At 39.9% G+C, this 13114-nt stretch overlaps 1 protein-coding gene across 6 annotated transcripts in view; it reads left to right on the top strand.

Moving 5' to 3' along the window:
- Positions 1-13114, top strand: part of TP63 (tumor protein p63) — a 223640-nt gene that overhangs the window by 141837 nt on the left and 68689 nt on the right. For all 6 annotated transcript variants that reach the window (XM_036851102.1, XM_036851103.1, XM_036851104.1 and 3 more), the window contains one exon: positions 2249-2503. In XM_036851102.1, the coding sequence (XP_036706997.1) occupies positions 2249-2503 (255 nt within the window). The remainder of the gene's footprint in view (positions 1-2248; positions 2504-13114) is intronic.

A 13114-nucleotide genomic window follows, 5' to 3' on the forward strand; every position in this document is an offset into this window, starting at 1 on the left:
TGGCTTGAAATACAGTTTCTGCTTCTTTGGTGCCACCCCATACGTTCAGTCTCACTGCTGTCCCAGGGACGTCGTCTTTGTACCCCTGAGGTAAATGGAGTTTCCATTTCTCTTATGTCCTTCAAGCAGCACTGAGTGTTTACTCACTGGCTTTTAAAGCTGGGTCTCCAAACTTTTCTCTTTACATTTATTGGAAAAAAAAAATTCAAAGGGCCATGTTTCTTTGTTCTCCTCCAAGCGCACAATTAGCTGAAGTTCCATTCTGTGTAGCTCGAAGGAGGAGGAAAGTGTTGGCCCAACAGGCTTTTTACCGCCTGTGAGAAAGTGCTTGGCGAATTTCTTTGTCCCCTTTGTCAGGGGCGGCTACCTCCCTAATTGTACTGCTCTAGGGAAGCACGTGCCTCTGGGAGCATTATCTGATTCCTACAGGACGCTCAGGAGTGCTTTGTATACTGACCCTTAACTTGAACACAAATAATAATTTCAATCCCCTTTCTAGGCTGTTGCCGCAGGCTTGGACGCCTAAGAGCTTTCATTCAGCCAGGGGTGTGGACGCCTTCGTCCGGGCCTCAGGTTTTAGTTCTGTCTCTCATAGCTGTCTCACCTGCAGTTTGCCTCACCTGTCAAGAGGGGAAGCTAAAGATGGAGGACAGGAGAACTAGGAGCTGTGGAAGTCAGAGGGGAGAGAAGGCGAGACTAACAGCTGCTCTTGTCAGCAGCGGGATAAGTGTAAAGAGATTAATAGTTATTTGAAGAGCAAATGGGGACATGGCATTCGGCAGTGGAATGTGAATGTATAAATGTAATGGAATGGGCATGCAACCGTTAACATTTAGACAGATGCTCTCTGGACTGAATGGAATGACAGAGTCCTTTCTCCTCCCCGTGTGAAATACTTAAAGTTTAGTAAAATAATTTTCGTATGCTTAAAGTTGAATTAAAATTGTTTTCAAGCATCCGTTTCTTTGTGAGTTTGTTCTTCTCTGTAGTTTGACTTAATCTGGGACTCTGTTATATTTCAGTTGAAGATCCAGACTCCTCATTTCCTTTATAAAATATGTACCCACAGGACTGCCTTCTTCTTTTTGCTTTTGATTTGTTTTCCTTTTGCTAACTTGAAGAAACAGTGAGGTTTCCACATGTCAGAAGATTTCACAAAGGGAAAATGGTACACAGGCTGGTGGCCCCTTCTGGAAATCTGTCCAATTTGACTCAGGAATGACTTGAATTATCTTATCAGGCTGACAGATGGAATGGTGTTGGCAGAGCCCTGGACTTGGAAGATTTGGTTTCAAAATCCCTACTCTTTGCTTATTAGCCGATGATTGAGCAAATCACTTCCCCTCTCTGATAGTAATACAGTAAGGATTTTTTGCCGATGAAATGAGAAGTTAAATCATTCTTCCCATAAACATCTTATTGAATACCTACTTGGTGCCGGTTTTCCTAGAAGAAATAAAACACCTGGCAGAGAAGCTATATGAATTAATGTACTTCTGAATTATTTCAAACATAGACTTTTAATCATAACTAGATGATATTTCTCTTACACATGTTCTACTTTAGAAAATAGTAAACTGCTACAAAGAAAATGAAAAAACAGATGAAAAATTAGGCTGTTTGGATGGTCTGCTAGCATGTAACCTGTTAAAATATATAGTTGCCTCTCCCTGTCCCTGCTACTCATTTCCCTCCAGTCTTCATGAACCCAGTCCCTGGGGGCAAGTCGGTACCCTGAGACAGAATTTAGAATGATGACTAAAAGGAAATTTGGAGGACAACTGATTTTTCTCAGTAAACAACAATTTGATGCTTAAGTGTCCTCTAGAACATATCTATCCAGTGGTCTTTTTCATTCTGAATACCAGGACAGAAGAAGAAAAAGAATAGCAGGCAGTATTTATTTATTTTAAAGAATTCATAAGCAGCTACGGAGCATGGGCACTTCTTGCCCAGTTTGCAAATGAGCACATAATCCACTTTCAAATGCTCTCGGGGAGACCACAGTCTCCAAAGGTTGCCCATGAAGCCGTGTGAACTGTGCAGGTCATTACAAAACATACACACGCCTGGGGTTCCTCTTGGTGTTTCGAACTATGCATGACACATTGGTCATTTTCCCTTGAGTGCGAAGTGTTGCAGACGTGAGGTGGAACTCTGTAGAAGGCACTCGCCAAATGATGCCTTTTTGGCAGCAAGGATCTGCAGCTTAAATGGCTAACATGGGGGGTTTCTGGGTGTCCCACAGCCACAGTACACGAACCTGGGGCTCCTGAACAGCATGGACCAGCAGATCCAGAACGGCTCCTCGTCCACCAGTCCCTACAACACAGACCACGCGCAGAACAGCGTCACGGCACCCTCGCCCTACGCACAGCCCAGCTCCACCTTCGACGCCCTCTCGCCTTCGCCCGCCATCCCCTCCAACACCGACTACCCGGGCCCACACAGCTTTGACGTGTCCTTCCAGCAGTCCAGCACCGCCAAGTCCGCCACCTGGACGGTAAGAGCACCGGGCGCCCATGTGTCCTTGAACCTGATCCCCAAGTACAAGGGTCTTCTCCATCACCTCTCCCCCCACCCCGCCCCCGGCTCTCTCTCCCATCAAAGCTTAGAGCTCCATATTGAATGGTGCAAAATTTCTCCCTGTCCTCTAAGGACATTTTGGTTTGAAATATTCGACACTGAACCAGAGAGAGAGATAAAGTGCCATTTAGTAGGAACAGCCCTGATCTGGTAACCAAACTCCTGCATTCTGGCTGGCTCCTAGCAATTTCAGTTGATGCGTTCTCGCCTGCCTCACGCTGTTGGGAGGTTCTTTGTGTGAAAGATTTTTTTTTGGAAAAACGTAAAGCATTACGCCAATGGAAAATACCGTAAACGTAGGATATGTGTTTGCAGTCTGCAGAATGTAGGCGTTACCAGTCTCATTATTTTGAAAAAATAAATGTCCCAGTAAGGTGCGATTTAAAAAAAAAAATGAATAAAATCACAAACACAGTGTAAAAAGAAATTAAGATCTCATCTATTAAGGAAGGGTTAAATTTGTGCATGTGGGTTCTATAGCATGAATCATAATTTATTGATACATATATATCTATTACATGTAGAAGCAAGTTTCCCTCCCAAAAATCCTCCTAAACTACACATTAGAGGCCTAAATTAGCTTCAAAGAGATTCTGATGAAAAATGTTGAAAAAAATCTTATATAGAACTTTTCTAAGAAAACATGGACATACTTTTAAAAGTTAAAAAAGCTACAAGAATGTTGATTCTGTTTCAGAGTTTATTTTATTATAACATGAATAAAGCTTAAATATAAGGGAGGAAACCTATAAGACTGGTTTTAACTGGTTGATCAAAGAATGCCCAAGACCAAAGTGACGCACATTTTGTCAAAGAATTTAATGTTTGCCGAGATTATAGAAATGCTTCCAAATGTCATCGTCTTGTTGAGAAGTAGCTTTCAAATTGTTTTAACAGATTTTTCCCTCTTTGGCAAATAGGTTTCTTTGGAAATCATTTCTCTTTGTATGTCACAGTATCCAGGCTTTTCTCCAGTTGTACAGAGTTTATAAAATAATCTGCATTAGTAACACTAAATTCCAACATAATTTCACACGTGTCCCCTCATTTTGACCTCACTTTTTTGTGAGCTAGGTAGGGCACATTTCACAACTCCCATTTTACTAGTGAGGAAAGCTGAAAAAACATCGGGATTCAGTGGCATCCCTAAAGTTACAGAGACTTTTGTGTAGCTGGTCCTATTTCTGATTCTGCCACCCTCCTCCCACTAGATTATGTCCTTTCTTTTTCTTTTCACCATTTCACATCAGGATGTCCCATAATTGTCTAAAAATTTATCTTAGCGCTTTTCTTTCATGGTTTGAGAAGCGGTTCTGTCATGGTTCGTATTTCAACCATAAAGTAGAAGTGTTAGCTTAAAACTTGATCTCTCTTCCATGTGCTTTTTTTAATCAATCGTGTCATACTGTTTAGTCTCTTTTATATGAATAATTGTGGAAGTGGACACTCCAGGTGAGTAAACTTAGAGTAAACTTAAAGATATATTGGTTGATTGATCTAAGTAATATCTTGCTGAAGAACCACTAAAATAACCATTTTATAAATGGAGCACTGATGTGTTTTTGAATAGGGGTCACACCAATTGGATGTTTACAGCCACTGAACTTCAAAGCTAACAGTTTTTCATCTGACATTTGCAGAGCTCTACTATATTAAGAGTAAGAACATCTGAGGGATAATGGGCATATTGGGGCCACTAAATGAAGAATCACCACCCTCCTAAAATGGCTTAAGAACCTTGGGGATGGAGCATGATGGAACATCAATCTTTCTTCCTCCTCCCTCCCTCCCCACCTCCTCATACAGAAGTCTTAATGCTTTTTTTCAGTTTTAGTGCAATTCTGAACCATCTTCCATCAAATCCCCTCTCTCAGAGAGGTACACTGTCTCAAAAAAAAAAAAGGTTGGGGATATATACATAAGTGGTAGGTTAAAAGTAAAGAAAATGGGGCTTCCCTGGTGGCACAGTGGTTAGGAAGCCGCCTGCCAGTGCAGGGAACACGGGTTCAAGCCCTGGTCCAGGAAGATCCCACATACCACAGGGCAACTAAGCCGTGTGCCACAACTACTGAGCCTGTGCTCTAGGGCCTGCGAGCCACAACTACTGAGCCTGCGAGCCACAACTACTGAGCCTGTATGCCACAACTACTGAAGCCCATGCCTAGAGCCCATTCTCCACAACAAGAGAAGCCACCAAAATGAGAAGCCCGTGCACCGCAACGAAGAGTAGCCCCCGCTCGCCACAATTAGAGAAAGCCAGCACGAAGCAACAAAGATCCAACACAGCCAAAAATAAATAAATAAATAAATAAATTAATTAATTAATTAATTATTTAAAAAAGTAAAGAAAATGTTTTGTAGAGTACCCTAGTAAAATTTCCTTACATGTGACAGCAGTGGTATCAGGACCCTGAAAGAGGGGTAAGCACTGTGGTGATGGGAAAGAGCATCTCTTGGGAGCCAGAAAACCTGGATTCTCACTGTGATCATCCTCGTGACCTTAGCCAAGTCACTTCATCTTTCTAGAATTCAGTCTGTGCCTCTGATGAGGATGAATGGGATGAAAACTACTTCTTTTCCTTAAGATGAGATAGTGTTATTAATCAAGATAGGTTTTAGAAGAACTTAGCTTCTAATCAGTTCATTTGCCTGCCATTAATAAGTGACCTTGGTTAAGCTGGTTTGCCTTTCTTGGGTTTCTGTTCAGTTGTCTACAGTGTATGCTATAGATATTACAGAATAAAATGATTGAATTAGATGCCCATTCCATCCTACTAGCATATCACATGGTATTTATATTTTTATTCATGATCTTTCTTGTTTGCAATTAGGCTTATTTTAGGCCCAGCTACATTTCATCTAAATCCAGCACATTTGAACCCTTGTTTGAGTAACTCCTGAGATCACCTAAAAATATGTAAATTCTTAACCATGGACACCAGTGTCTTATACATAGCAGCACCTAACTCTTTGAGCCAAATTATATACCCTCACACTTATACACAGATCTCACATTTTTAAGTGTTCTTTCATGCGACTTGGAGGCTCAGAACCGAGGCTGTTGTCCCATTTTAGAAATGAGGAAACTTTGAGAAGTAAAGGTTACATGGCTGATCACCAGCCAAAGAAATAGAGGAACCCAGGCCTCCCTCCCTCCCAGTTCAAGTCTCTCCACCATCTTATCTAGACTGTCTTTCTCTTGATTGACAGAAGGCAGGGAGATACAGGCACTCGCAGGCCCTGTGTAGCATGGAGTGAAGCCACCTGACAAAGGACATTTTTTATGCTACATTATACAACACCTATTTCTTAGGCATCTGTGCATTTTAAAGCAATTTTTCAAAATAAAAACACTATATTTTAAAAACTGCCCACAAACTGGAAGCAGCAAAAGCAGCTGTCATTAGGAAGGGTCACATGTACCTCATAGTCTTCTGGTAATTCTTTAGTAAAAATCTTGTTAGTACCATTTAATCACTTGTCATCCTTTCGTGTTGTTTTCTCTTTTAATTTCTGGTTTTACTAAGAGTCACTGCCAAAATATAATTAATGTATTTAAAGTATATACACATATTTCCTTTGCTTTCTCTGTTTCCAATAACGAATGTGTTCCCAGTTCCATAAAAATATGGTATCTATTTTAAAATTCTTCCAATGAAATAAAGTGAAGAGCAATGACATTCTTCCATATTCTCTCTTTCACACACACACACACACACACACACACAGAGTCACACCCAAACCAACACAGAATTTAGGACTTGGGTTTCAGACTTTCTTCTTATTTCCACAGTGTAATTGTTACTTACTGATAGAGGCCTACCATTTAATATAATATAGTGCTGGTCTAGCATTATAGCTGGAACTCATCAGCCACAGGCCAGTAGACAGTATGGTAATTTGGAAATGACAAGAAACTTAGGTGCAGATTTCAACCCTGAAATTTACTAGCAGCATCTGGGACCTGCTCAGAGAGTTCAATCTCTTTGAACTTGACTTTTTCCACCTACACTTAGGGATGTTCATACTTTCCTTATCATGAGGATTACATGCCACATGTAAGTGCACCTATCAGCACCTAACTAGTCATAGGCATACATGTGTTTACTGAGTCCGAATTTGAATCCCTTTGCTTCACGAGCTTATTATAGTTTTGTTGAGGGTTCCGTTGTGCCGCAAGTAATAATTTGAGAGAATGCAAAGCAAAATGTCTTCTACTTTTTTTTTTTTTAAATTATTTATTCATTCATTTATTTATTTATTTATGGCTGTGTTGGGTCTTCGTTTCTGTGCGAGGGCTTTCTCCAGTTGCGGCGAGCGGGGGCCACTCTTCATCGCGGTGCGCAGGCCCTCACTATTGTGGCCTCTCTTGTTGCAGAGCACAGGCTCCAGACGCGCAGGCTCAGTAGTTGTGGCTCACGGGCCTAGTTGCTCCGCGGCATGTGGGATCTTCCCAGTCCAGGGCTCGAACCCGTGTCCCCTGCATTGGCAGGCGGATTCTCAACCACTGCGCCACCAGGGAAGCCCTACTTTTTTTTTTTTTTTTCTTAGTGCTTTTGGGCTATTAGCATGCATACTCCAGCACCACAGGACTGTAATATTATCCACTACTCAAATATGTGAATAGATGGCATAGGATGATATCAGGCCCTCCCATATGCAGACTGGCCGAGCTGCTTTCCTAAGTCTGTCCAAGAAGATGTAGGCTCTCCTTGCCGGCACTAGGAAAGGTCTTTTCCAGCTTTAAGAACCTGTTGAATTCCAGCATTTATTTCTCATTTATGGGGATGTCCTTTTTTTTTTTTTTTTTTTTAATTTCTCCGTGTTAAATAAAAAATAGCAGTGCTTTTGTGGTGGCAAAAGTATTGGAGGCAACCTACACACTCACCAGTTGGGAACTGGTTCCATAAATTGTGGCATATCCACATGACAGAATACTCGATGGCCATTCAGAAGAATCATAGGTACCGATCTGGAATGCTTTTGGAGTTGCTGGTGAGGATGAGATAAGCCTTCTACGGCACCTACTTGAGCTTTGAGAGGACTGGTAAGGACACTACTTCTGGGGGCAGAGTACTTTCTTTTGCTGAACTCCAGGGACAAGGGTTTTTCTGTGTGTGAATATAGATCAATCTGTCTTGAGTATCAGCCTCACGCACCATTGACAGTTTGAGAGCTGTTTTCCCCACAACCCAGGACACACAGTATAATCTGTGTGCAGATACTGGGAAAATCCTCAGGTTAGTGTTTTTCTGTTGTGCTCTCCGTCTGAGATAATGACCCTGGACTTTGGACATACATCCCTTTTTGCTCTTGTGATTTTTTTTCCCTTCATAGATGTCAAGGTCTTGTAGGGCAGGCACCTGGACCTAGTGCTCAGAGCCATGTCCAGCATATAGTAGGCCCTTAGTAAATATGAAAAAACTTTGTTTTCTCCTCGTGACCAAAGGAAATAATTACAGTCCCAAGCAGTATCCCTCCATTCTGACCTTGACTGTTAACTGTCCATTAATTCGATGCCATTTGCCTCCACCCGTGATTTAGAGAGCCCTCTTCCTTTGCCTTTCCTAATCATGCCAGCCTCACGTCGTGTTCAGAGCTTTGAAGACTCTGATTTGAGCAAGTGGAGAGATTAGGGAGGTGGCATTTGAAAGGGGAACAGCTAGTTCCCCGGAGAGTTTCATTGATCCCAGCATATCGGGTCTTGCAAGCTCGCTCCCCTTGGCTCCTCCACAGGCGAGCTGAGATGCATGCCTGTGGCCCACCCTCCCTGTCATCAGGTTACCTGTAATGTAAGACTTCCAGAAGAAGGCTGCCAGCTCTGCAGAAATCTAATGCAAGCCGGCCCATTGCGTGGCCCTCTGGAATCTTGGGACTCTTAAGAATAGCCCATCAAAGGACATGATGTACAGACAAACTTTTCCATGGTGAATATGATTTATCAGCTTCCTTGCACAAAGGAAACGCTTCTCTCACCAACGCTTGAGCCTTTACTGGGGCTGGTCTTAACTGAGTGGCTGTTAGATTTCATTGCTGAGGGACAGAAGTCAATAGACTTGTCTTTTGCCAGTGGTACGTTTGTTAATCATAACAAAGTTATTTTCACTTCTTGCCAGAGCTATCCTATAAATCTCCAGAGATACATAACGAAGTGTCTTTGTGTGCTCCTCCCATGATAAAGAAAATAATAACATTGAGCATTGTCACCTGTTATCCAAGCTATTTCTTAGTTGATGAGAGTATTGAGGAAGAATGTCCTAAATAAAGGGTTTGGAGATTCTTGGGGATGGTTCATGTTACTTATTTAACTCTAGGTTTTGGACTTTAAAGTGAATTTCAATTGTAAGCCATGCTATAGGGGAGTTGTCCCCACATCCAGAGCAGAATAACTTAGCAAGTTTGCCCTAATTTGTTTAAATTAACTCTAGGTTAATGTATTCGTGATAAGCCAGTTTCACCTAATCTGATGTTTAGGGCCCTCCCAGACTGTGCTCAGTGATTTCCTGAATCCACGGTAGAGTTTCTACTTAAAGGAAAAAAATTTTATATTTATTTATTTATTGCATCTAATGTTACGAGAACTGACCACTGATTAAGAAGAAATAAATAGCAAATTTAAATAAACTTGCCTTTCTTTTTCTACTACAAAAAGAATAACAGCAACCCCCCTTTTTTTCCCTTCTTATTCTTTGTCCTGTTCCTCTTCCTCTTCCTCCTTCTCCTTCACTTATATTATTATTCATAGTAGTCAATTTGGTTTTGTAGATATTACCAGCCACTTGGTATTTTGTTTTTCCACTGTGGCTTTGGTTTCCCAGAAGTGTGGATTATTTTGAGGAGGATTGTGATATAAATAAATTACCATGGAAATTTCCATCAAGAGCAGGGATCCGATCCTCAGGCCCATTTCCCTAAAAAATCACTTCCACTAATAATGGACTACCTTGAAGGTGGCAAACCGAAATATCTGGCACTAGGGGGTAGTGGAAATGAGTCAAATGGTGGGGATGGGAACAGTGGCAAGATGAGCTTACACACCTTGTCTGCAAGGGAATCTGCTTTGCAACTCCACCCTGGTGTCATGGGGGAAGGTAGGGCTGGAGTTAAAAGATGAATTTTTCAAGAGCATCTGGAAACCTGGATTTGCATGTAATATCTCCAGATCTTTAAGTGATATATTCATTTAAAAAAAAAAGTTGTAAAAACCACAGACCAAACAAAACAATAGTCAGACTGAAGGCTGTCTTTGCAGTATATTTAACAGTGACAAGGGACAGTTACTTAAAATTTAAATAAAATAACTGGAAACTAGAGCAAGCATCTAAGGGGAAAGTTACAAATAAATATATTCCATTTGGAAATAATAATTCTCTGCTCCTTTCAAAAGTCCTATAGATTAACCGCCCCCTCCCACCCCCCTGCAATAAACTAAGCAATACATTATCAACGTAGATCTTTCTCAGTTTGTTTTCGTGCAGTTAATGACCTTCCTACCTTCATATTCCTATAAGATTTTATTTTATAAAATATAATGATCTGCAGCATTGGGTCCTTGGCATAAAGAAAGAATCTTCTTTGTTTTGTTTTATCTATTTATTTATTTTAAAATTTTTTATTTATTTATTTACTTACTTATTTATGGCTGTGTTGGGTCTTCGTTGCTGTGCGCGGGCTTTCTCTAGTTGGGGCGAACAGGGGCTACTCTTCATTGTGATGCGCGGGCTTCTCTTTGCGGTGGATTCTCTTGTTGCAGAGCACGGGGTCTAGGCACGCGGGCTTCAGTAGTTGTGGTGCACGGGCTCAGTAGTTGTGGCTCGTGGGCCCTAGAGCACAGGCTTAGTAGTTGTGGCGCATGGGCTTAGTTGCCCCACCACATGTGGGATCTTCCCGGACCAGGGCTCAAACCACATCCTCTGCATTGGCAGGCGGATTCTAACACTGCCACCAGGGAAGCCCTGTTTTGTTTTAATACTTAGAGAATTAATACTTAATACTTAGAGAATTTATGGGACTCCATAACTTAACTAAAATTGGCCAAAGCTGTACCCAGAAAAGGCAGTGCGATTGAAAGTGCTTCCAATCAGTTTTCTCAGCTCACTAAACAATGGCTCATTTGTAATTAGCACATGGAGGGTGTGGCAGAACAAAAATCACCAGAAAACTGAGGTGTAGACAGAGAATAATGTCATTGTATTTTTCTTGAGCCATTAAAAAAATTACTGTATATCATTCAGTTTGACAGAGATTTCTTCAAGTCAGCCCTGAATAATAATAATAATTAATTATTATTTCCAAATGGAATATATTTATTTGTAACTTTCCCCTTTATTGCTCTCAGTGTCTTCCCATATGTGAGCTTTACACCTTCTCCTGTTTGCGTTCCCTGATATTAACCATTTCCATAGTGTGATCAAGTCTTGTAACTGTCCCCACCCCCTCTTGGTGGAGAAGGGAATATGTATTTTTCTCATGAGAGGTATTTAGCAATCAGCTGTCATGTCATGGGTAAAAGCAGCTACATATGAAATAAATCCTCATGGTTTTATATCAGCAGCAATTAGTATGTCTATTGGGTCACTGGAGCCTGAAGGAGGCATGAGATAACATAGCTTTCTGCCCAACAGCTTCTAATTTTTTGAAATTAAAGAAAAGTTTATTGTAGAACAGAAAGGAAAATCTTAGACTCTTTGAAGCCCTGCAGATGTTTTGTAGACGTAGAATGGTTTTTAGAACAAGGGGTCCTGTAATTAGGCACACAGGGGCCTAAAGGTACTGATCTTAGCAGCCATCTCTCCTGTGGTTTTTAATAAAGATTACGACCCCATCATCAGGCTGCCCTCAGCTGAAATTTAAAGGAAATTGAGAGTAGCCAGAGACCCTAGGTCTAATTTACTGTGAGGTGAATTAGGGAGGGATTCTCACTTTACAAATAGAATCAGCCTTCTCATTTCACTTTGAATCTAATAATGAAGACTCATGATTTCTTAGTTAAAAAAGTAAAACAGTATAATTTGCCACCTTGTTATTTTATTAGAAGGGTCTGAAGAATTGGAATGTAATTTCTAATTGTTTTATGCAGAGTTAATTCTGTGTCTTCAAGTTCATCAAACAGGTGTTCTTTTGTGGGTTACTCATTTAGTTTGCATTTTTGTTTTCCTCTTCATGCTGTTTTACCAGTATCATCTGCACTAAATCTTGTGGAAAATATAACAAATAAGATGAGGACACTATTTCAAAAGACTTTTCTTTTACTTGGAGTGGTTTCCAAGTTGTATTAAGTCGAAAGAATAATGATTGCTTACTTAAGGATCCTCATTTGAATTTGAGAAGTCATCTGACAGGCTCCTGAAGAGTGTGGCTCATTAAGTAGAACACAGAACTCAGAAGGACAACTTGTGGGCACTAAAAAACTCTGTGATCTGGGGCAAGTGACTCTGTTTGTGCTCATCTGTTAAATGGGTATTGTAATATTTACTTGGTAGGATTGCTGTAAGACTTAATTAAAATTTACACAGTACTTTGGGAGCCTGAGAGGTGAAGCTCTAAAAACACAGTATGTTATTATCTTAGGATCCTGCATTTTTGTTTTTAGATTTACCTGCGTGAATAGTACATCATATCCATGCTTTCAATTCAGGCAGTTTTTCAAGGTTTTCCATTTATAAGCAGACATGAAATGAAACAATATAGATCTATAAGTCCCTAGAAATAAATGTAGGATAAATATATATGTTTGCATATGTGTATTTTTTTTCTAATGTAAAATAATTTCTTCTTAAAACATGTTTAATTAGATCCTGTAGTTGTTCATCAGATAATTTTTTTCTTAGAGTCTCAGTGTTTTATTGGTAATATTTCAGCAAACCAGTAACAGAATTTTAAATTGTGATCATTTTGACTAGGTCATTAGAAGAAAAATTTAGTTTTTATTAAAAATGCAAAAATAAATACACGTATTTATATAAATACAAATATCTGAAGCTTGTTGAGTAACAAAGGAGTTAATTTACGATAATTATAATTTGGGCTTCAAAGATACTCCTTCTTTCTCTCTCCCCCTTTGCTTACTTTTTTCCTTCTACTCTGTCTGTTAATCTGAGATTTTATGAATCTAGAGCCCTAACATTAAACGTTATAAATTGCCTCTCTCTCTCTCTTTTTTTTTTTTTTTTTTTTTTTTTTACTACTTTGTATTCTTGGAAAAGCAAATTTCATTTTCCCATAAGAACAATGTTATAATTATGGATTACGTTTCTGAACAAGAAATTGTCATCAAGTAAGTCATAGATATGATTAACTGTATGTCATAAAAGCAAAGTTCTATAAGCTACGGTAATTGTTTATAACAGCAAAATGATTCTCATAGTTCTATAAAATTTGCTTAAATATCTTGTATGCCTTGACATATGTGTGTTAAGTGTGTGTTAAGTTTACTTATAAAATCCTAACAGTTCTTTTTATAAACTTGACTTATCTGAAACTGATATGCTATTGTAATAAGCATTTAAATTAACATTTGACCGACAAG

This window comes from Balaenoptera musculus, chromosome 4 (genome assembly GCF_009873245.2).
Source record: "Balaenoptera musculus isolate JJ_BM4_2016_0621 chromosome 4, mBalMus1.pri.v3, whole genome shotgun sequence".
In the NCBI taxonomy this organism is placed as follows: Eukaryota; Metazoa; Chordata; class Mammalia; order Artiodactyla; family Balaenopteridae; genus Balaenoptera; species Balaenoptera musculus.